Genomic DNA, 20,920 nt, shown 5'->3' on the forward strand with positions numbered 1-20,920 from the left:
TTGTCAGTTGACCTAATTGATTATTTGGCTAGCTGTTCCAGCACTACTAGCATTGTTTTCTAATTTAGAGGCGCAAATGTCATAATACAACTGTTCAGACACTGAGATAACAAAACACAATAATTAGACAGACGATTAGAACAACAACATGTAAACAACAAACATGTAAACCATGCTCTCCATTAATAGGATCACTGGGTTTGATATTAGAATGAAAAAATAATAATGAAATACAAACAAGATAAATAGTAAACTGATCTTGTGTAAAAAACAAAAACTCTGAAAACCCAAGTATCCAGACTTGACACTGCTGAAGAAACATAATGACACACAACTAGGGAATGTAATTACACCATAAAAAGTCAACATCTGTGTCATTCTGTTACACAGACTATCACTTGAATCCATTATTCTTCACTGCTGCACACTCAGCCTTAACTCAGCCGTATAGACTCAAAATGGTTTGTCAATAGGAGCCAGAAAGAATTCACTTAAGTTTGTGTTTTCACAACAGAATAGTCCATCACATTCAGTGAGTTGTGTGTCTCTGCATGTACTCCAAGTATAGTCTTGAAAGTCTGTTAGAGGGAGAATGATTTCCTCTCATTGCCTTGATAACCAATGCGTTCATGACAATATCATCCCTTTCGGATGAATGTGAGTGAGACAGATGAACACGAGGATAGACAGACACAGACAAAGCCTGACACGGATAAATCCAGAGAGAAATCGACAGGAGGAGAAGAAATAAAGAAGAGGTGGCAGCAAGAGACACGGAGTCGGAGTGTAATATCGTGGCAGATTCGCTCCTGGTGTCGAACAGGCGGGATGAATGAAACGTTGTGGCATGCTCGTCTCTCAGGGTGGCTATGCTGTGAAAGTGTGTCTGAGAAGGGAACAGCTGTCATTGGTTCCTCTCAACACAATGCCATCGCCACTTCTGTTAAATATAAAATATATCAGCGCTTATATTCCCCCTCGGCTCTGCGAGAAAGCTTGAGCCCCAGAACTACATTAAGCATAGAGCTGGGTTTGGATTTTTTGTGATTTCCTTCATCTGTGAATTTGAAATATTGCACTCACCTTGCATGTTTGCAAATGTGTGATTCTTTGGTGGTGTATTTGACTCATTAAGGTCCTGTTCACAGGTTTATTGACCTCTGGGGAAGTGTTTTTGTGTCTTGGTTGTTTTTGTGATCCCCTCCTCCGCGTGTGTTCTCATTACAGGCATGTAACGAGTTCACCACTCATGTGATGAACCTGTTGAGGGAGCAGTCACGCACGCGGCCAATCTCGCCCAAAGAGATCGAGCGCATGGTGAACATCATCCATCGCAAGTTCAGCTCCATCCAGATGCAGCTCAAACAGAGCACCTGCGAGGCTGTCATGATCCTGCGCTCCCGCTTCCTCGATGCCAGGTGTGTGTCCTTGTGTACACGTTTCTGTTCAAACCACACACGTGCCACGCTCCATGCCAACCCCACAATTTAACTACATGGGTAATACTTCATCATGGGTTTCTTTTTCTGCCTCATATCCATATGAATGGCAGATGTAGGAGGCCTATCATGCGACAAACATGCTGTAACACATGCTGTTTAGCTACTTACCACACACACTGGACTGGTTTGCATTCACCGATGCCATTTGGACCAGCATACCCAGCAACACTGGCCAATAACAGTTCGCTGCGTGCTCCATAACACTAACAGTTTCCCTTTTTTAATGTAATCGCTTGTTCCTTTTGATGCGTGCTTCGGATTTGCATATATTTCTCCAAGGATAAATCTCACTCAAAGTCTGAGTTGGAGGCATAACATTTAAATGAGGCATGCGCTCCCTTACAAAGCTCCCTATCTATTCTCTTGCAAATGACTGTGGTGGTGCTGCAGCGAGGCGAAGGGGAGAGGAAGAGGAAAGCTTTCACTGCCATGCTCAGCTCCGCTGATTAATCTACTGGCTGCTGGAGCCCATGCTGTGCACATTTACATATTCTCAAGCAGGCTTTTGGAGTGCGGGACAGATATTTTAGCACAAATCTCCTCACCGGTGGATACATGCAAAGAGATTTTACAGGGTTCCCCTGCAGCTTATGCAAAGCCCTGTTTAGATGTGGCACATGCAGACATGACCTGATGGGTGCGAGAGGTAGAGGGCCAGTCAACTCATGGGCATCAGCATATGATATCTGTCTGCTTTTAAGGTGTTGTATGGAGGGCGTTCACAGGGTTCATTTACATATGCAATAAGAATATGATTAAAAAATGTGTATCCATGTTTATGTTTGATCAATTCAGCTTTGTTTCTGTGCTGCCATGCATTTGACACATGCCATGCATTTCCACTGAGGTTCTACTGTTTCAGCTGTATTTACACATAGTTACTCTGTGTTTAATATCAATTGTCTTCTACAATAGAAAAACTTGATACTCAGTTTTATAGTTATTTATGTTTATGTTCCAATCAGTATTTATTTGACAAAACCATGTATATAACCCACTTCAATACTCCTTCTAACCCTTAAATGTCCTGGTTCGCAGCTCTCAGCAACCTCATTTCCAGACATGGCTGTTTCAGTGAAGAAGTTCTGATAAACCCTCTTTACACTAACATACCCAGCACCAGTCCACAGACAAAGTTTGCATATAGCTGATGTACACAGTGAAGCCTTTAGCAGATAATTAGCTATTTTTTAGCCAAATGCAGCTAAAAACATTCTAATTATTCAACTGAATTATTCATTAAAAACACGATGACTCGAATCATCTACTATCAGTAGTACATAAGCAGTATATAAGTTCACATGAACACAATTTAAGCCTGTACTTCATACTTTGTTTTGTTCGGTACAGAAAAATGATCAATAGCTAGTATATCAGAAAGAGTCTTTACTTGATTCATACTTAATAAAAGAAAATATTCCATACATCAGAATAGTTTTCTCACATCGCAATTAAACATTTAATGCTACATACCGACTTTATGATAGTAGATATGGACTTAATTATTATGAGCCTCTATGTGCTCTTGTTGCCTTAGTCTCTCATAAACAGAGTTTAATGTAAAGCTGTTCTGGACTAAATTGTTCTCTTGAGTCCTGGCAAAGTGTGTCACAGTAAAACTGCAGCTAAACTGAACTTTCAAATACAGGAAGTCATGTAAAGCAAAGCCAAACCAGTGAGACCACATTATTTGAAGACTGGTATACCAACATCTTCAGCTTTAGTTTAGGTGATTGGCTTTGACTTTGAGTGAAAATGTTTCGATCAAACTAACATCACATTATTTATAAGCATGGAGCAATGCCATGTTTACAGAAGTGGATGATTCAAACGTCATGGTTGCAATCTGAGAGTGTAGAAGTGTGTAAAACTGGCAGTTTAAACATGGAGGGGGAAATATTCAGCTGGTGGGGTTTTTGGAGTTGGTGACTTGCACTACAGAGTTAGAGACCAAGGGAAAAGCTTTTTTCCCATCCTCCACAGCCATGCTTGAGTTTTTCAAATTGAGGTAAAAGTAGTATCAACTGTCTGACAGCAGTGTCTGACATATACTGGGTTAAATTCCTGTTTTAACCCTTGATGCACTCTTTGCAGACGAAAAAGACGAAACTTCAACAAGCAGGCGACAGAGATCCTGAACGAGTATTTCTACTCACACCTCAGTAACCCTTACCCCAGCGAGGAGGCTAAAGAGGAGCTGGCAAAGAAGTGCGCCATCACAGTGGCCCAGGTACACACACGCACACCACGCGCACCCACACCACCTGTAGGAACACTGCTGCACAAAGAGCTGTGAGAACGAACGATTTTCAGTCTGAAGAAGCAGCTGTGAGCGTCTTGGCAAGTAACCTAATAATACATTTTCTGACTGTCACGAGTACAGACAGCTCCTCTAATCTTTCAGCAGTACCTTTCATTGAGACAACAAAGGACTCAAAGTATAAATACTCCGTGTCATAAGTTTGTAGTCTCATAAATCAAACCACACTAAGCTATTTTTGACCAGTGACAGTGTTTCTATTGAAGTAACGCAAGCTCAAGACTACATAGTCTGTCATAGTCCTACTCTCTGCAGTATATAGCCAATCACATTGTGTAACAACACACAGGACAAATCCAGAGTCAATAAAAATACACAAAATCAACAATGGATATTAATGTTGTTTTAATAATTAAAATATAACTAAATGAAGTATTCCTTGTTTTTTGTTATACAAATATTTTTTGTTTAACTCTGAGTTCCTTTGCATTTGTAATTGTTTTACTTTTAATTAATAGAAATAAATAATAAATACTACAATTTATTTGCAAAGCCATCAGCTTCTGAAATTTTGCTCTGCAGTGGTTTAAGGCATTTGCAGAGCAATAACAATCAACTTGATCTCACTGTAACTGAGTAAATATCTAAAGACATTGAGATATTTGTGCCAGTGATGCTGACGAGCCAAACAGTGAAAATATTTTGGTATCTTGTTTTTTTTTTTTTTTATCTTTGCATTCTAGCGCTCAAGTTGTTTCAATCCTGTGAGAATTGATAATAAGGAAAGCAATGGCAACGTCAAGGTAAACAGCAGTTTGTGTTTTGAATCCATCATTTGGAAATGGATTGTTTTTCTCAATTGGTTTCGTTAATTTACACCAAATGATTTGAGGATGCGTCTGGGCCTGATTGTGGAAGCTGCTCAGTGGCTGAATGATTTGTAGCGTTTCTGTTTGTTGGCCATAATAAAGGAGAATGTTTACCCACTCTGTATTGGAAACTTTGCAGGATTGATTCGGTTTTCATTTTAATGTTGTTTATCATTAGCGCTGGGATTACCCCCCTGGCTTCATCTGGGAGTCCATTAGTCGTAATGGGTGTTAGCGGATGTTGACTGATTGGTGCTTGCGTGAGTTCTGATGATAGCTGCAGTCACAGTGACATAATGAGACTGTTATTGGCAATCATTCCATTCTGGCACTAATGCGGATTCACAGCACCAGTCTATGTAGCTCTTACCTCTGACGGAGGCTCTCTGCAGTGTCACGTGCTCCATTAAGGCGGTGCACGCGAAACACTAGCACACGTTATCTGAGAGGCTCTGTATGTTGAGATTTCACGTGAATTAAACTACGCTCTCTTGTTTGTCTGTTCAGGTTTCCAACTGGTTTGGGAATAAAAGAATCAGATACAAGAAAAACATTGGTAAGTTCCAAGAGGAAGCCAACATGTACGCTGCGAGAACTGCCGTGAATGCGGCTAATGCATCCTCACATGGAAGCCAAGCAAATTCACCCTCAACTCCAAACTCTGCAGGTGAGACAGGAAGTCCCTGGCTCTGCTCAGCTCATAGACATGTTCCTCCTCTCTGTGCATCACTACAACTTAACAGCTATTGCAGATGATCAATTGAACGTATTGAAATGCTGGTGCTGGTGATTTTTAAGGAATGAAATAATTAGGAATAACAAAAAGGCAGTATTTGTACCAGGAACCTATCACCGCTCAATGCACCATTACTATTATTATTATTATTGTTATTGAACAGGTTCAACTTTTGCCCGTAGCACAACACCCCTTCTAGATAAAAGCTGTGTCAGAGTTTAACCAACCTGAGCCCCATGCCAAGTCTCCATGTTCTTACTCTCCTTTTGTCTGCATCTCAATTAATCAATATGTTTCATGTATGCCTGTTTAACTGTGTACTCACCCTGATCTACTGCACGGATATTTGAAGAATGAGTCTGGTGATATTCTATATTTTTGCTTATTGTCAACAAGTAATGTAAAGAAATCCAAACCAACGATGAATTGTTTCCATTAATTAGCATTGTGTGTGAACCCAAAGCTTCATACAGCTCTGTGGTTATCCAAAGCACTGTTAAAAGACATCAGTGAGCCACGTTTGCACTGTCATTACTATGAACACACACACACTGTAATTATTATTATAATGTTGAGCAACAAACATGAATCTATACATCACTAAAAATAGCATCTTGTCAAAAAAGTCTGTATTTGTAACCATTTTAAAAGATCAGTCAATCAATATATCAGTTAGACAGAATCTGCAGAATTGTTCCACTAGACCAGAGTAGAACTCATTGGGTAAAGAATACAGCAAGCAAATGAAATAGCAAAGAGTTAAAAGTAAAACCAACACATCAGAATCATGAGTTAATACAAACTTCTGAATAAAACAACCACATTATAAAACATCAATGTTAAAAGGATGATTGAATACAATAATAAAAAATTAAAAGAAAACAATCACATTAAAAGCTGAAAAGTTGAATTTGTATGGTTGATGGTTGGCTATAATAATATTGTAAGAGAAAGTGAAATACAATTTTTAGTCTTCATTTAAAGATTTCATTATAACTTGCTTCTTGAACATGTAATGGAAAGTCATTCAAGAGAAATGTGTTGATTAACTTCATATGAGACTAGAATGACATCATGAATCACATGAATAGAGTGGGTAACACAAACAGGGAGGTATATTGTGCAATACAATATAAAAATATGAATAATCAAAAAGTAATAAAACATATAGACTAATTCCAGACTCATCTTTCAAAGCTACAATCCAGTATTTTGAGAATGTCCATATTTGCTGTCTGACTTGTAAAATAGTAGTATACACGTTTTTAAACGTTAGCATCTCTAAAGCTGTCTTGAAGTTGTATCCTGTTTAACAAAGTAGTGACCAAATCAGTCACAAGCCAAATACATTTTCATGTATTTTTTTCAATTTAAGGAGACTAATAGCTTCCCACTGTTTCCAGTAATAAACTAACAATTGGTACTTGACTCAGACATGAAATCTGGATTAAGACAGCAAGTAGGTGCATTCATCATAATATTGGATTTCCTCTTCCTTGTTTTAAATGTATCCATTAATAACCTCTTAATGACACTTATATACAAATTACTTGCTTATTTGTGTATGTGCTTGTAAAAACCTATACTCGACACAAACACCTCTCATGTCGGGGAACAGCTGCAGCTTCTCTGTCCTCTTACTGTGTCCATTAGTTTCATCTGAGCTCCGTTCCTCTGATCTAACGGCGCCTGTCTGGCTGCTAGCTAACTGCATGGTGCTCCTCCAGGCTGGAGGGGCCGACTTGCTTCCCCTGCTTGCTCTCTGTCTCTCTGTGATTCGACTGCTCCCTCTCTCCTTTCAGGTTCTGCTGGCTCTTTTAACATGTCAAACTCCGGGGACTTGTTCATGAGCGTGCAGTCTCTCAATGGGGACTCGTACCAGGGGGCTCAGGTGGGAGCCAACGTGCAGTCACAGGTAGGGGCCCCCGAGCAGCACAGCAGACAGGCCCACCACCTTTGCAACAGGCTGTTTACTTGTCTGTAGTAAAAGAAAAAAAAGTTAAAAAGTAATGAGACTAATTCACGTTACTGGTCTTTTTCACGACAGACATGTTATCGTGACATAATCTTAACAAATAATTATGCCTAAACCTTTGACTTTAGTATTTCAATTACATATTAAATTTCCATTATTATTTCATAAGCTTCATTTAAAGAGTCACATTTAATAAGTGTTTAATACATAAAGTTAAATATATACCTTAAACACAATTTGATTGAGTGATCTTCTTTAAATGTGATCATTCACATTGAACTCATGTAATAAAGTTACATGAAAACTAATTGAAATACATCAAGTCAATGATTTTTTGAGCACAGACATTACTGCTAACTTTAACGGTTGCTCTGTTCAGTTCACGTGTTCCAGTGAACGTGCGACCTGACATACTACTGTGAAGTGTCAAAATGTCTGCCATGAAAGTACTGGTCAGAAAGCGACGAGCCCCAAGCCACTGATTACATTGTAATTCTAAACTATTCTGAAACGTGGAAGAGTGTAAACCTCCGCCAGGGCCCAACAGTGTCTTTGTGAAACCACATTTAAATAGATGCAGATTTTTATTTGGATCTGCGACAAATTGAGCAAATTCATAAATATCAGTTCCTTAAACATGCCTGAGATCCATGAGCTATTCTCTGAGAAATCACTGAACATTCTAAAATGCCACAGTAATGTAAAGGTAGGTTAAAAAAAAAAGAAATCTTCCCCTTCCACAACCAATAGTAATTGAAAAAATAATAATACTCAGCTATAAAAGAGTGTTTATGAGTATCTGGATTTACTTGCTAACAAAATGCAAACACAAATATAAGCAAAGCTAATTTATGCTATTTGCTGAATATGGTGGGACTAGCAGTGGTAACACTGCCTCAATTAAGAATTCATTAGTGTTCATTTCCTTCTTTCTTTTTCTGCCAACATCGCATGTAGAATCTTGTTTTCTTGATTTCAGCTTCGCTTGCTTGATGACTGATACATTTCATTTTGCTGTTTGGTCATTTCTTGCTATCCAAATATTGCTGGCCATGCTAGCACTTAATTGCTACTGTTTGTTTTTGTTTCCAATAAGAAATTCATTTATAATTATTCACCATCAATTATACCTGTTCCTTCTGTGCTATGTGAAAATATCTGTTGTGTTAAAGGTCTATACAGGCCTGTACTCGTCTGTTCCCCTTTAGAGCTCCTTCACAGTCTCAAGGGCAGAATATCTGTTACATGTGTGTTCACCTGGTAGATTTTTTTTATCTCAACCAGCAAAAAGCAGAACCTTTTTTATCCGTTATGTTCTTTATTTTTATTTGATTGATTGGACCGTGTCCTCTCCAAGCATATAACTTGCAGAGCTGTGCTCTTGTTGTCTCTCTTGCCGTCTTGTCATCCCTCTCTCTTTTCTCATGTGTTGACTCTGACCTTGCTTTGTTTGTTGTTTCTGAATGTTTCAGGTGGATACCCTTCGCCATGTTATCAGTCAGACAGGCGGATACAGTGAAGGACTCACAGCCAACCAGATGTACAGTCCGCAGGGCATCAATGTAAGGATTTTTTTCTGTCTCTCCTCACCAATTATTTCAAAGCCATGGGGCTCAGAATGCCACTTAGTGGGACTTGTCTCTGCTCTGCTCTGGTCACCTAGTTGATTGGTTCTGTATCGCTGGCGCCATGGGCAGTACACTGTCCAGCGTATACGAGCATGGGGCTGGCCGCACACATGCAGAGCCACCGTCTGAGCCTGTCATGTATAATCAGGTCTGGCCCTAGCACCTGCAGCCACGTATGGTCAGTCGAGAACAAACAGCACAAACAGGTGACACTTCCTGCGTTGGACTTCCCGATCTCACCACCTGACCATGTGATTAGCAGTCCCCCGGGCAGCAGCTCCCACTAAAGCCTCCCGGGAGACAATGTGCTGTCCCACTAAAAATAAAACCCCACGCCACTGGAAGCAATTCCTCATGAGCCACAGGGGTGTGTTCCCCTTGTGCTTGTCTTATTTTGCAGCAGAGTTCAGGTATAGAAGCGGGGGTTGTGCAGGGGGGAGGGGCTGGGCTGGGGCTTTACTAGCTGGCGGCTGCAAACAGTGGGGAAATTCACAGCGACAAGCCGTGTCGTAAAGGGGAAAATCGATAAGACAGACACAAGGAGAGCAGAGTGTGGACTTGGGACAGCAATCCAAGCGCATTGCTCAGATCATGTTCCTGCCACACTAATGGCCCTGACAGCGAGCCGCGCTGAGAGGACGAGGACGGTCACAGCCGCGGCTGGGCTCCTCCGCTGTCGTCGTCGTGCCTCAGTGGCCATATGATAATCAGATGAAATGTCTCCCGTATAAAAAAACATGTATGTGTATTCAAATAGGCTTCCTGGCTGCTCCGAGCGCATCCCACAGCCAGCTGTGCTAACCCTGAGAGGCCGCTAACGTATTCAGGCCCTGTTCTTTCTCAGTCCTTTGACCTCATAGATACGGTTCTCCTTGGACGCCTGCTTGCTCTACCACATCTTACACTGCCACAATATTCTGTATTATTCACTTTCATACCCTATAAAGAAGCCCCACAATGCATAATGTAAGAGTAGGATTTCTGTCTTCCAGCCTGTTTGCCTGCAATTTATGTAGCAAAGACAAGTAAGTTTGGACTTGTCATCGCTCCGCTTGTCTTTTCTTCGACACCGTGCACTGCACTTTTTTCTTTGATGAAATATTTTGCGAGACTTTTTAAGTTGTTACACATGATTGAGTTGTTACCTTTATCTTAAAAAAGGCTTATGAATCAGCCTCATAAGTCAACTGTACCCCACATGTTGGGTCTCAGCACTGAAGCAGAGAAATTCTGGGTCATGTGGACCCTGTATCCAGGGAAACCATGTTCAGTCGTCCACAGACTTTGTGAAGAAGGATGCGAAGAAGTTAAATGAAAAAAACTTAATTCAAAAAAGTGAATTTTAGAAAAAAGAATGGGTAGTGACTACATGATTACAGCTGTAATTATGATTTTGAAATAGACAGCATCGCCAAAGTCAGACATTGTACAATGTGACCCCTCCACTGGTGATTACACTCTACTGTCTGCTGCCTCGAATAACAGGCTTTGAAATGAAAGGCTGTCGAGGACCATTTCCACTTTTTCTGATGCCTTTAATTTTACTATTAATATCCTAAATGCTCTTTAACAGGCCTGTCTGTGGTGGTGGGACGGCCCCTCCACAGCTCGTGTTGTATGTTAATTCCACCTGTCAGGGTTGTAATTAGTGCACGTGACATTGATTGGACTTGTTTTGTTTGTGACGTCTTTTCAAACAATTTACATATGATTCGTGTTATTTTAAATGACAGTGACAGACAAAATCTTGTACTTCTCTTGTGTGTGTTATCTCCATTAAATGAATTTGAGCGTGAAGTGTGTGATGGAGTACGGACTGACTCCATTTCTGCTTGGTTGCAAACGTGATTTTATTTATTCTATGTGAGAATCGTTCTGATATATTAGTTGTTATTTGAGCTAGGTTAGTCCAAGAGGATATTTGGCTTAGGGCTGTGTGTAACTGTATGGTGAATAACTCGAGCATCCCAGCATTCCACGCTGCGTCTATACACTACACTTGCCCTCAGGACTTCAATTCATTGTACCTCACTGTCTTTGACTCGGCTGCATTGGGTAATGAATATGGGAGCAATATACTCACCCCCCCACTTCCTGTTTCTCTCTATATTTATTTCTCTCAGGCAAACGGTGGCTGGCAGGATGCTCCGACCCCCTCGTCAGTGACTTCACCTACAGAAGGACCCGGAAGCGTTCACTCTGACACCTCCAACTGATCCTCCACCCCCCTCCTCACTCCTCCGTACTCTGCTTCCCTCCTTCATCCACCACCGGACCCTGCCCCCTTCAGCCATATCTCCTGAAACGTAACCCCATGACCCTGCCGGGATTGATCGTGATGTGCTGTATGTAGTCACACTGCAGGACACATTCTAGGGTCTGGGACGAGTATTTTTTTTCCACCGTTACGGACAAAAACGTTTCACTTTTCCCCCGTTTGGACCACAGCCGCACTGTCAGCAGCCTGCGTAGAGGACTCGCATCCACACTCGCAGTTTGTACAGTTTCCACTTGATGTCCATGTTGCCTCATTGTATTTCTCTTACATTATATATTCACATATTAGGCACAGTTAGCAGCATATTTGCCCCACATTGTGTAAATCTTTCACACTACCTCTATTCGAAAAATAACAGGCAAACGACATTTCGGTTTTTACAAATTTTCATAACGATTAGAATCGTACTGTACACCACACCATGCCCTGTCATTACACCTCTGTCTTTATTTGTACTCACAGATTTGTTTTAGTTTATCTACAGTGCCAAAGTTCAACCCTGGAGGTGAATTTTGATATGTTTTTTATCTCATGACCATGCATTTTTCATGCCACACGCATTAATATCTTAGTCCAGTTAATATTAGGCAGCCTCAGTCTATAGAGTTTGTTTTCAGAGCTTCTACAGCAGACTGTCATATGAGGCTTTTTATATTTCACTGCCGGAGCAGAAGGTTTTCTGCTCACATGCAGTACGAACAGAAAGCAGTCGCAGTTTTTACACAACCGATTAACCAACTGAGTTGTTGCTCTGTCACACACGTCGACTGCGTCAACAAAGAAAAATTGACCTGAAACACTAAAATCGATGACAGCATTAGCAGCAATTATGGCACGCCAATATGTATTAAAGCACAATAACACCAAGGGATTGAACATGTACATGTCAAAGAAGAAACAGCGGATAGAAGTAGTAGTTATATATGGAAGCAGCAGAGAGTAGATACAGAAGATTATCAGTCAGTGTGCATCAGTGTAGCCAAATACTGCTGGTAACCAAACCCAAAACTAAAAAACTGTAATTCTGATTTTAAGGTGTCATGTAATTGATCATTGTTGCACGTCTCACTTAACACAACATTTTTCATTTATGGCACAAAAACGTTTGTCTCTCAATCCTGAGAGACGTGACAGGACATTGGAACACAGGATTGATTTTTTTTTTTTTTTGCTCAAATACATTTTTCTCTTCAGGGTCATAATTTTTTCAACAAAATATACGTCATATACAAACAATAAGAAACTCTAAGTCCCTCATCACATATTAGAAAGAAGTCAGAAATATACTGTGCTCATGAACAACGTGAGGTCAGCCGTCCTTTGAGAGCACGAGAGAGAACGTTTGATATAAAATGACACGTCTTGATTTGTTTAAAAATAACATTCATCAACACCAACCAATCCAAAATGTGAAGTTAGATGTGTGACTTTTGTTGTATGTACAGTATAGTATGTGGTCTAACATGTATTCATGAATACAATAGTCCTCATGAGATATCAGCATTTACACACTTTGATACCAAAAAAAAAAGGCAGAATTTGTATCCTCTTACATTGGGATCAGCTTTATCGACATTTTCTTTTTCCTCTTTTCATAGGATTTTATTATCTAAGGTACAAGTGAGCAGCTCATAATGCTCTCGTACTCAAAGCCAAAAAAATGCAGTTGGAATACATTAGTGTTTATATAAATGAAATGGAAAAATACCCTGATGGCACACAAATCCAGATGATGTTTGGATATATTTTTATGTCTCCATTTTGTGAATAACTCATCATGTTCTTGTTTTCATATTACTTTGTTGCTTTGCTACAGGACTATGTTTCTTTTTTTCTGCTACCATTTGTTTGTGAATTAGGTCAAGAATGCTCTATATACAGTATGTAGATATGCACCTTTACTCTTCTTTTTTTCTTACATCTTTCAATTTGGACAGTAGCCATTTTGCCCGTCTCCGAGATAGCTGCTGTCCAAATGAAGGTGACGTGAAAAGTTAGTGTTAACATCGCCCTCTGGCACTGTTTTTAGCTCAGCTGAACCCTCACACAAAACAAGATTCAGTCCCGAGAGCCCAACCCGTCTCAAAACAGCCCGGAAACCACAGGAGTTTGTTTTTATTTTTAGCAGTTGTCAGTGTGTTTGTATTTATTACACGTGTATGAAATCAAGGATGTTTTCGGAGCCAGAGTGTGGAAGTCGACCACAGCGTGATCACACCAAACAGACTCATTGGGATCATTCAGAGCGGCTCCTCCTCAGCTCACCTGCTCAGTATTACAGTCGAGGGGCCGAGCACCATCCAAGTGATGCACAGACCCTGCCTCAGTCGTGTCTTCTCAAGTCATTGGAGTGAATTGACAGCAGCGGCCATGCAAGGCAAACACAAGGGTTGTTTTTGCACCCCCTCAGAAAGAAAAGGCTTAACTCTGCTTTTCACATTGCCTGTCAAATATTATCGAAGCTTCATGTAATGATGCTTTTTAGTTTTTGAATATAAAAGGAAAAGAGACATGAAAAGAAAAATGAACAATTTGTAAAACATGAAATGTTTTATTTGTTGCATGTCTTTTTGTTCTTCAATAAAATAACGTACTGCAGTGTTTTGAATGTTAACTTCTTTTTTATAAGGATTTCAGAGTGAAATCATGGAGCCTTTTTCTTGACAGGTTTTAACTTTTAAGATCTCTGCGTATGTAAAAAGAAACGAAATGGAAAACTATTGTCTTTTTCATTCCAACTCAAAACCTTGTTTCTGTGGAGAAAAATTGCGGAAAGGTGTAGGTTTTATGGTCTCTTAATTTGTACTGGCAATGCGTATCCCAAATAAATAGTTTCTTTTGTTGCATAAATTGCAGTTCTGTCCTTTTTCATGTCACGTTGCTTTCCAGCACAAACTTGTGTGGTTTCTCCTCCAGACTTTTCTAACAGGGTCAGGGTCAGGAGTCACTGTAGGACACAAGTTTACACGTTGCAGACTTGTCAGTCCAACACCTCTGGATAACATTGCACGTCTCACTTCCTACTATGCTGTGGCACGCGGGCATTCTATCAGCACTACCGCAGCGCCGGAGCTCGGCCGAGCTGCCGAGGGTGTGAAGGAGACATTTTCACAGTTTTCGAAGTGAGTGAAAGCTGTGCGCTCCCAGCCGACAGATGCCTCCTCTACCCCCCCAACACTTCCCCACATCCAGCGCTCCCTCCGAGGCATGGTTAATGTGCGTCGCCTGAAAGAGGCGGAATCCACACTTATCTCTCTCCTGCAGATAAACCAGACAGGATGTCTGATACTGCTCCTCCGATTCATCCCTCCACAGGAAAGAAAGAAAGGAGGATGAGGATGAAACATGAACTTGTGGATTAGGGAGCGGTACCCAGGAGCATCCAAAATCAGGGAGCGTGACAGAGACTGTGGGAGTGACATATGCAAACATGATCAAATGTAATTACATGGAGGAGCCTCCTTGTTCCTATCAAAGGGTTTCTTTTAGCCACTGTGTGAGGAATGAAAGGCGCCAAGTGCTGGACGTGTATAATTTATTCATGTGCTCCTGCAAACCAAAAGGCATTGTGACACTGATTCAGTCATTACATGGTGAAAAGGTGTAAATCCCATTCTGAGTAAAAATCATTCTTCGTTCTTTTGAATTTCTGAATCCTGGAACAACCAGGCAGGAGAACATGCTCCACCGTGACAAATGCCACGCAGGTTTTTAAAGAAGACAAAAACACTGATCATTTTTCATTTACACATGAGGAGGAGAAGTAAATACATCAGATGCAGAATCAGGAAAGTCTGTGATCCATCATCAAACACCTACAGAAGCAATGAAAATCACAATATTGTCTTTTCCTGTCATTTTCTCCGAAAGACATTCACCCCAAAATTTAACCGCATATATGTGAGTGTGAGTCAGATGTTTATACTTTGATCAACTGGAAAAAGTACAAGTATCTATTTGACCATTTGTAGGTCAAAAGAGGCCTTTAGTTGGATAGAGATGGATTTTAGACGTCACGTGTGCTAGATAATCTCAGCATGTAGTTAGCACCTGTTTCATGAGGAGATATCATTCAATGCTGCTGATAATTTAGATATATTTATATAGGATATATTATCATTTATATCTCGCTGTGAAAAAAATCTTTAAACTTTTCACCCAGATCAATGCCGACTGGATTCAATTAAAAGTTAGACTGATCTTCAAGAATATGTTTGAGACATCAGTGTCTTCAAATTTAACATCTCTAATCAAATATTTCTGCCTGCACATGTTGCCCCACTGATTCATTGGTCACAGGCCTCTTTCACAGCCGACAGTTTGACAAGTCACAGTAAGAAAAGCCCAGGTGGTAATAACAAATGGCTGAATTCCATTTCGCTGCTTCAGCGTCAGGCTCCAGGTAACGTTCATGCTCAGACTGTCATGAGTTACTGGGACAGTTAAATAGAACGGAGCCATGGTTAATGTTGTTAGTAACACCTGCTTTTACAGACCGGGGCCACAGCTACAACTGAGGTCATGTCCTACGTAATATTTATTTATAGATTTATTACATGATATTTATGACGTGAGAGGTTTAAAGGGGTAGTTCACCCAAAAATGAAAGTTCACTCATTATCTACTCACCACTATGTCAAACCTAAATAAACAGGAAAAAATTGTGAAATACCTCCATACTGCTCCTGTGGTGTCATCCAATAGGAGTTACTGCTGCAGTAACTAGGGGGAGGATGTCAGCAGACATTAAGACTAAAATCATGATGTAAACGATACCGTTTCAAGTCAAATATGAATTATTGGGGCTCACGGACACTTTGATGACAACTGCAGGAGCAGTATGGACGCATTTTCTGTTTTTTTTCTGTTTAAAGAATCGAACAATTACTTCAATTGTATTCGATTCGGCTGTTTACCCCTGAGACTCAAAAAATGTTTTGTGGACTCAAACACTTCACCCACCCCTCCATCGGTTAAGTGGAGAGTAGATAATGAGTGAATTTGCATTTTTCGGTGAACCAGCCCTTTAAATTCAACTTGTTCACATGTTGGGGCTTTTAACACTGATTCTGATAGATTCAATAAAATAGGTTAAAATAAATACAGCAGCCTGATCTCCATCCAAACTACATAACTGCATTTAGAAAGCTTTGGACCAAGCTGCAGAGAGATATGTTTTACAATAAACACAGTGGAACGTTTAAATCAATTAATTAAGTGTAAATTTTTCTGACATTTTAAAAGGTTTGGTGTAAGAAACTAGCAGACATGACGTTATCTTAGGTGGGAGAGGTTCTGCTGTGGGACTCTGGCCCTCCTGACCTCAGTGTGTCTGATCTTGTCAACAGTGTATTAAATACGAATAAGTTATTTCAAAATCAGCCAGTGTCCCTTTTACGACTCAACGTACCAGGTCTGAATATTATGTTCTTTGTTTTCAACACCTCCAAGAATAATTATGTGACAACTACTTGCTGTGATTAAACTAATTGCACATTTGATTGTGATGTTCACCACAAAAGTACATTGACGAAAATGGCAAGGGGCCTTCAGCACTTTTAGCTATGCTAATGTCTCCAGAGGATGAACCCTCTGATTATGGTAAAAACTGTTGCTATTCTGCTCTTTCTTTTTTTTTTACATATACTGTGCTGCTCAAAAACAACTCCAAAAAAAACCCTACACCATCGAACATATTAAGCACACACGTTAAAATGGACTGTTTTAAAATCTGCAACAACCTACAAACAAAAACACTTTCTGACTTGTTATATCATGAGAGAGCTTGTTGGATTAATAACTCCATCGTTTTTTTTTTTTAAGGGAGTTCTAGGTCTAATCATTTTTTGGTAGGATAAAGACACTGACCTTCCACGTATGAGTGGGCTTGTTATGGAACAGATTATTAAGAACTGAGAATAAATCTCCTGGATTGAGTGTATATTTTTGTGTCGATGTTGAAATTGACGTTATAAATGCTATTCCACAGAGTTACCTCATTGTAATTCAATCTCAGGAGAATCTTAAAGGAGAGTCATAGTTTACCCATGTGATTTAGATAACAGTCACACAGTATTTTATTCAACTAATTGTTACCTAATTTTACCTACCTAATTTTGTTTACCATTCTGCTGTTCTGTAAAATTTCAGTTCTGGCAACAACAACAAAAAGAAAAGTCAGGCGTGTCATTGTGCTGATGAAAGCACAGGTTAGTTATATTTGGAAAAGACAAAAGCACAGACAGTGCATCTTCCTGACCTGATGCTCATTGGTTAAGAACATCTGAGCCTCATCACTCATCACTGTTCTTTCATATCAATCATCCTCAACCAGTGGACAATGCATGTGGCACCTACAGTAGGGCTCAGGGCTCACATTATATCAATGACAATAACAAGACTCATAAAAAGACTGGCCTTATTCACAACGCATAATATGCATCAGTTACATCAACGGCTGCCAGTATGATATACAGACACACACACACACGTGCATGCACACACACACACACACACACACAACACACTTGCCTTGAGGGGAGGGCTACTGAAGCAGATGATGCAAGGTCTGAGGTCTGAGGGCACGACATAATGGAGAGGCTTTGTCTCAAGGAAGTCCTCTGCATTAATGTAATGAAACAAGTCTTCCTCTCCACTTAGAGATTTGTCCATTAATCATGTTCATGAAATAAATCCGCCCAACTCCAGAGACAAAAAGGTTCTGCGGGAATAGGGTCAAGTAATTAGTGACTGTGGGTGTGTTCCAGTCAGTGTTGCAGTTTTGGGAATTTGGAAAGTGTTCAGTTTGGCAGAGTCTTGCCGCTGGAAAGCGTCAGTTTCGTATATTGCCTATGCCACCCACAGATCTTTAATGAATTCCTCTGATCCCAACTTTCATAAAGAAGACATTTGGAGAAGATTTCACAGATCGGTGTGCGTCATCTGAGCCTTTCAAGTTATTTCAACCGTGGAACATTTGAATTAGAGGCTGCAGTATATTTGAGCATGTGGGGTGTGGGAGTTTAAGGCTATAAAGTGTTTCTCTTTATTTGCCTAAAGCTTCCATAATGAGCAAGATATGGACCTTATCATGTTCCTCAATTATGAGCAAAAAAGCCTTTAAAACCGTGCCAGGAGATGCTCTTATTAAAAAATGAGAAAGTTATCTCTGCAAAACATGAATCGAAAATAAAACAAAAAAAATATTTTGTGCTGATGATCCAGGACATTTGGATACAGTGCTGTTGCAATAATTATGGCGCTCCCATCCAACAACAACAGTGGCATCATTCATTCACTCATGCCGCTGTGAGCTAATTTGTTTTGGGGTATGCGTCTGTGTTTTCATCTTTCTAAATGTTTTTCGCTGCATTTCTGGACATGAAGTCATCAGACATATTTGGTCACTGTGGTGTCACTTGAGAGGGAGATTCTGTCTTTTCAAAAGACACCAATGCTGATTATGTTGTCAGGCTGGATTTATGTCTGATAAGAACTGCCCAGTTGCCCCTGCTCCCTGCACCCTGCTATGTACTGTATATTGTAATTTAGGAGGCAGCTGTCATATTGAGTTGCCCCATTATCCACTGTGTAGTGAGTCTGGCTGAATATGCCGTATGTGACTATAGCGCCCTCTATATCTCACACACAACCTTGATCTTTACCTTGAGCTCTTATTCTTAACAATGGACCTGAGGCAGCTCCTGTGACACTCAGTGAAACGCTGCTGACCCCTCATGGTCAGTGGGACTGCAGGTGTCTCACACACACACCAACAGGAGGAACTAGGAACTACATACAGGGGGAACTATGTACAGGAGTAAGGAACTATAGAAACAGGAGTAACTGTAAAAAGAGGAGCAACTACGGGACCAGGGGTCACTACAGAAACAAGAGTAACTACAGGAACTGAAGTGACTAAAGGAACTGGAATAACCAGAAAGAGGAGTAAATGCAGAAACAGAAGTAACCACAGCAAAAACGGTAACTACAGAAACAGGAGTTACTATAGAAACAGGAGTAACTATGTAAACAGAAGTAACTACAGTAACAACAGTAACTATAGAAACAGGAGTTACTATAGAAACAGGAGTAACTATGTAAACAGAAGTAACTACAGTAACAACAGTAACTATAGAAACAGGAGTAACTATGTAAACAGAAGTAACTAGAAACAGGAGCAACTGTCAAAACTGGAATAACTAAAAACAAGAGCAATACAGAAGCAGGAGTAACTAGAAACAGGAGTAATTACAGAAACATAACTACAGAAACAGATGTGACTACAGAAATAATAGTGGCACTTGAATACTAAAATGATCTGCACTTGATTTTTGAGACATTAAAAGAATACAAGTGCATCGTTTACAATTCACAATAGTTAAGGATTCAAACTCACACTTTTGACCTTTTCTGTAGAGAATACACTGAAGTGCCTTCAGCTTTGACAACTGTAAATATAACTCCAAAAATAAAAACGATAAATCAAAATGATCATTGAAACTCATTTAAATACATTAGCGGTGATGGTTATGGTAAAAAAAACCACATTAACTCTTCATTTATATTAACGGTATATAACACTGCGTTTGACTTGACTCTGATATTGTGTTGTCATTTACAACACATGAACTAACTTCCAGTCAAACTAATAAAGTACAATCAAATCCTCAGAGCGTCATGTGGGGGTAAAATTATTGAATAAAATGTTTCTTCCTCTGCACATTTCAGGCTGTGAACTGCAGATCACATGTGTTACACAATTCTGCTGTTCTGCCATTCTCCAAAGGATAAAACAAATACATATCTATGTTCACCTCTCGCTATTTACTTCCCTTTCCTGTAAATATACTGTTAAAATTTACTTCCAGAGACTGAATCAAACAAAAACTAGCGACAGCTTTAACTTTCGTCGTGTTGACATAATTGTTCTGGTGTGTTCAGGTTTTTGAAATTCATTCACACACCAAAAAAAGGTAGCATAACAAAACAAAGACACGGCCACTGATTATTTAACAGAACCAACCAGTGACTGATTGTAAATGCAGTATTATTTGTGAAGTATAAAAACTGCACAATCCCTGAACTTTGGGTGAAAACCTATGTGCACTCTCTGTCTGCAGGTTGTTGCCCATGAGCTCTTTGTTTATAATTTAGACCTCATCTGTGAACGTAAGTGTGACCTTGTGCAGCTTTGAGCTGTCTCAGCAGAGCGCCTGACCACGGCGGCTGACACAGCGAGACGTCCGCCTGTTTGGGGACAGAGGGTGTATGTAGGTCAGCCATGGGCCTGCACGCTGTGACAGCAGCACGGTCACTGTGCTGTGCAGCAGGACAGGGATTGGAGTGGACAGAGGGAGCCGGCGTGGTGAGAGGCCCCTCTCACACGTCAGCACCGATACTTCCTCATTTCCCCCCTTAAACACTTTGACATTATCAGGCCACACGGAGCAACGTCCACCCTCATTATTCTCACCTTTGGTGCTGCAGCAAAATGGGCAAAGAGAAGCAGGAGGAGAGGAAACTGGCAGAAATGGTGGACAGACATCAGATCATGGTGCATGTCTGAAACGCTGGGATGGTCATTTGATGGGTAACGTGATGTAAAACACTACTGATGTTCAATCACAACACAGACACTGTTTAGACATCACAGACGTTGTGTTAACAACA

General features: G+C 40.2%; 1 protein-coding gene across 4 annotated transcripts in view; it reads left to right on the plus strand.

Moving 5' to 3' along the window:
- The window catches only part of LOC109625243 (pre-B-cell leukemia transcription factor 1-like), a 57,618-nt gene extending 43,771 nt beyond the window's left edge, over nucleotides 1–13,847 (plus strand). Inside the window, exons 4-9 of one of the 4 annotated variants that reach the window (XM_069522540.1) lie at nucleotides 1,228–1,418; nucleotides 3,597–3,732; nucleotides 5,139–5,187; nucleotides 7,170–7,282; nucleotides 8,815–8,904; nucleotides 11,094–13,847. In XM_069522540.1, coding sequence (XP_069378641.1) covers nucleotides 1,228–1,418; nucleotides 3,597–3,732; nucleotides 5,139–5,187; nucleotides 7,170–7,282; nucleotides 8,815–8,904; nucleotides 11,094–11,186 — 672 coding nt within the window. In that variant the 3' untranslated portion in view covers nucleotides 11,187–13,847. Of the gene's footprint in view, nucleotides 1–1,227; nucleotides 1,419–3,596; nucleotides 3,733–5,138; nucleotides 5,299–7,169; nucleotides 7,283–8,814; nucleotides 8,905–11,093 lie in introns of all 4 variants that reach the window. The other 3 variants (XM_020080402.2, XM_020080403.2, XM_069522541.1) reach the window with 3 other exon arrangements.
- Nucleotides 13,848–20,920: the final 7,073 nt, after the last annotated feature.

This window comes from Paralichthys olivaceus, chromosome 3 (assembly GCF_024713975.1).
Source record: "Paralichthys olivaceus isolate ysfri-2021 chromosome 3, ASM2471397v2, whole genome shotgun sequence".
NCBI lineage: Eukaryota > Metazoa > Chordata > Actinopteri > Pleuronectiformes > Paralichthyidae > Paralichthys > Paralichthys olivaceus.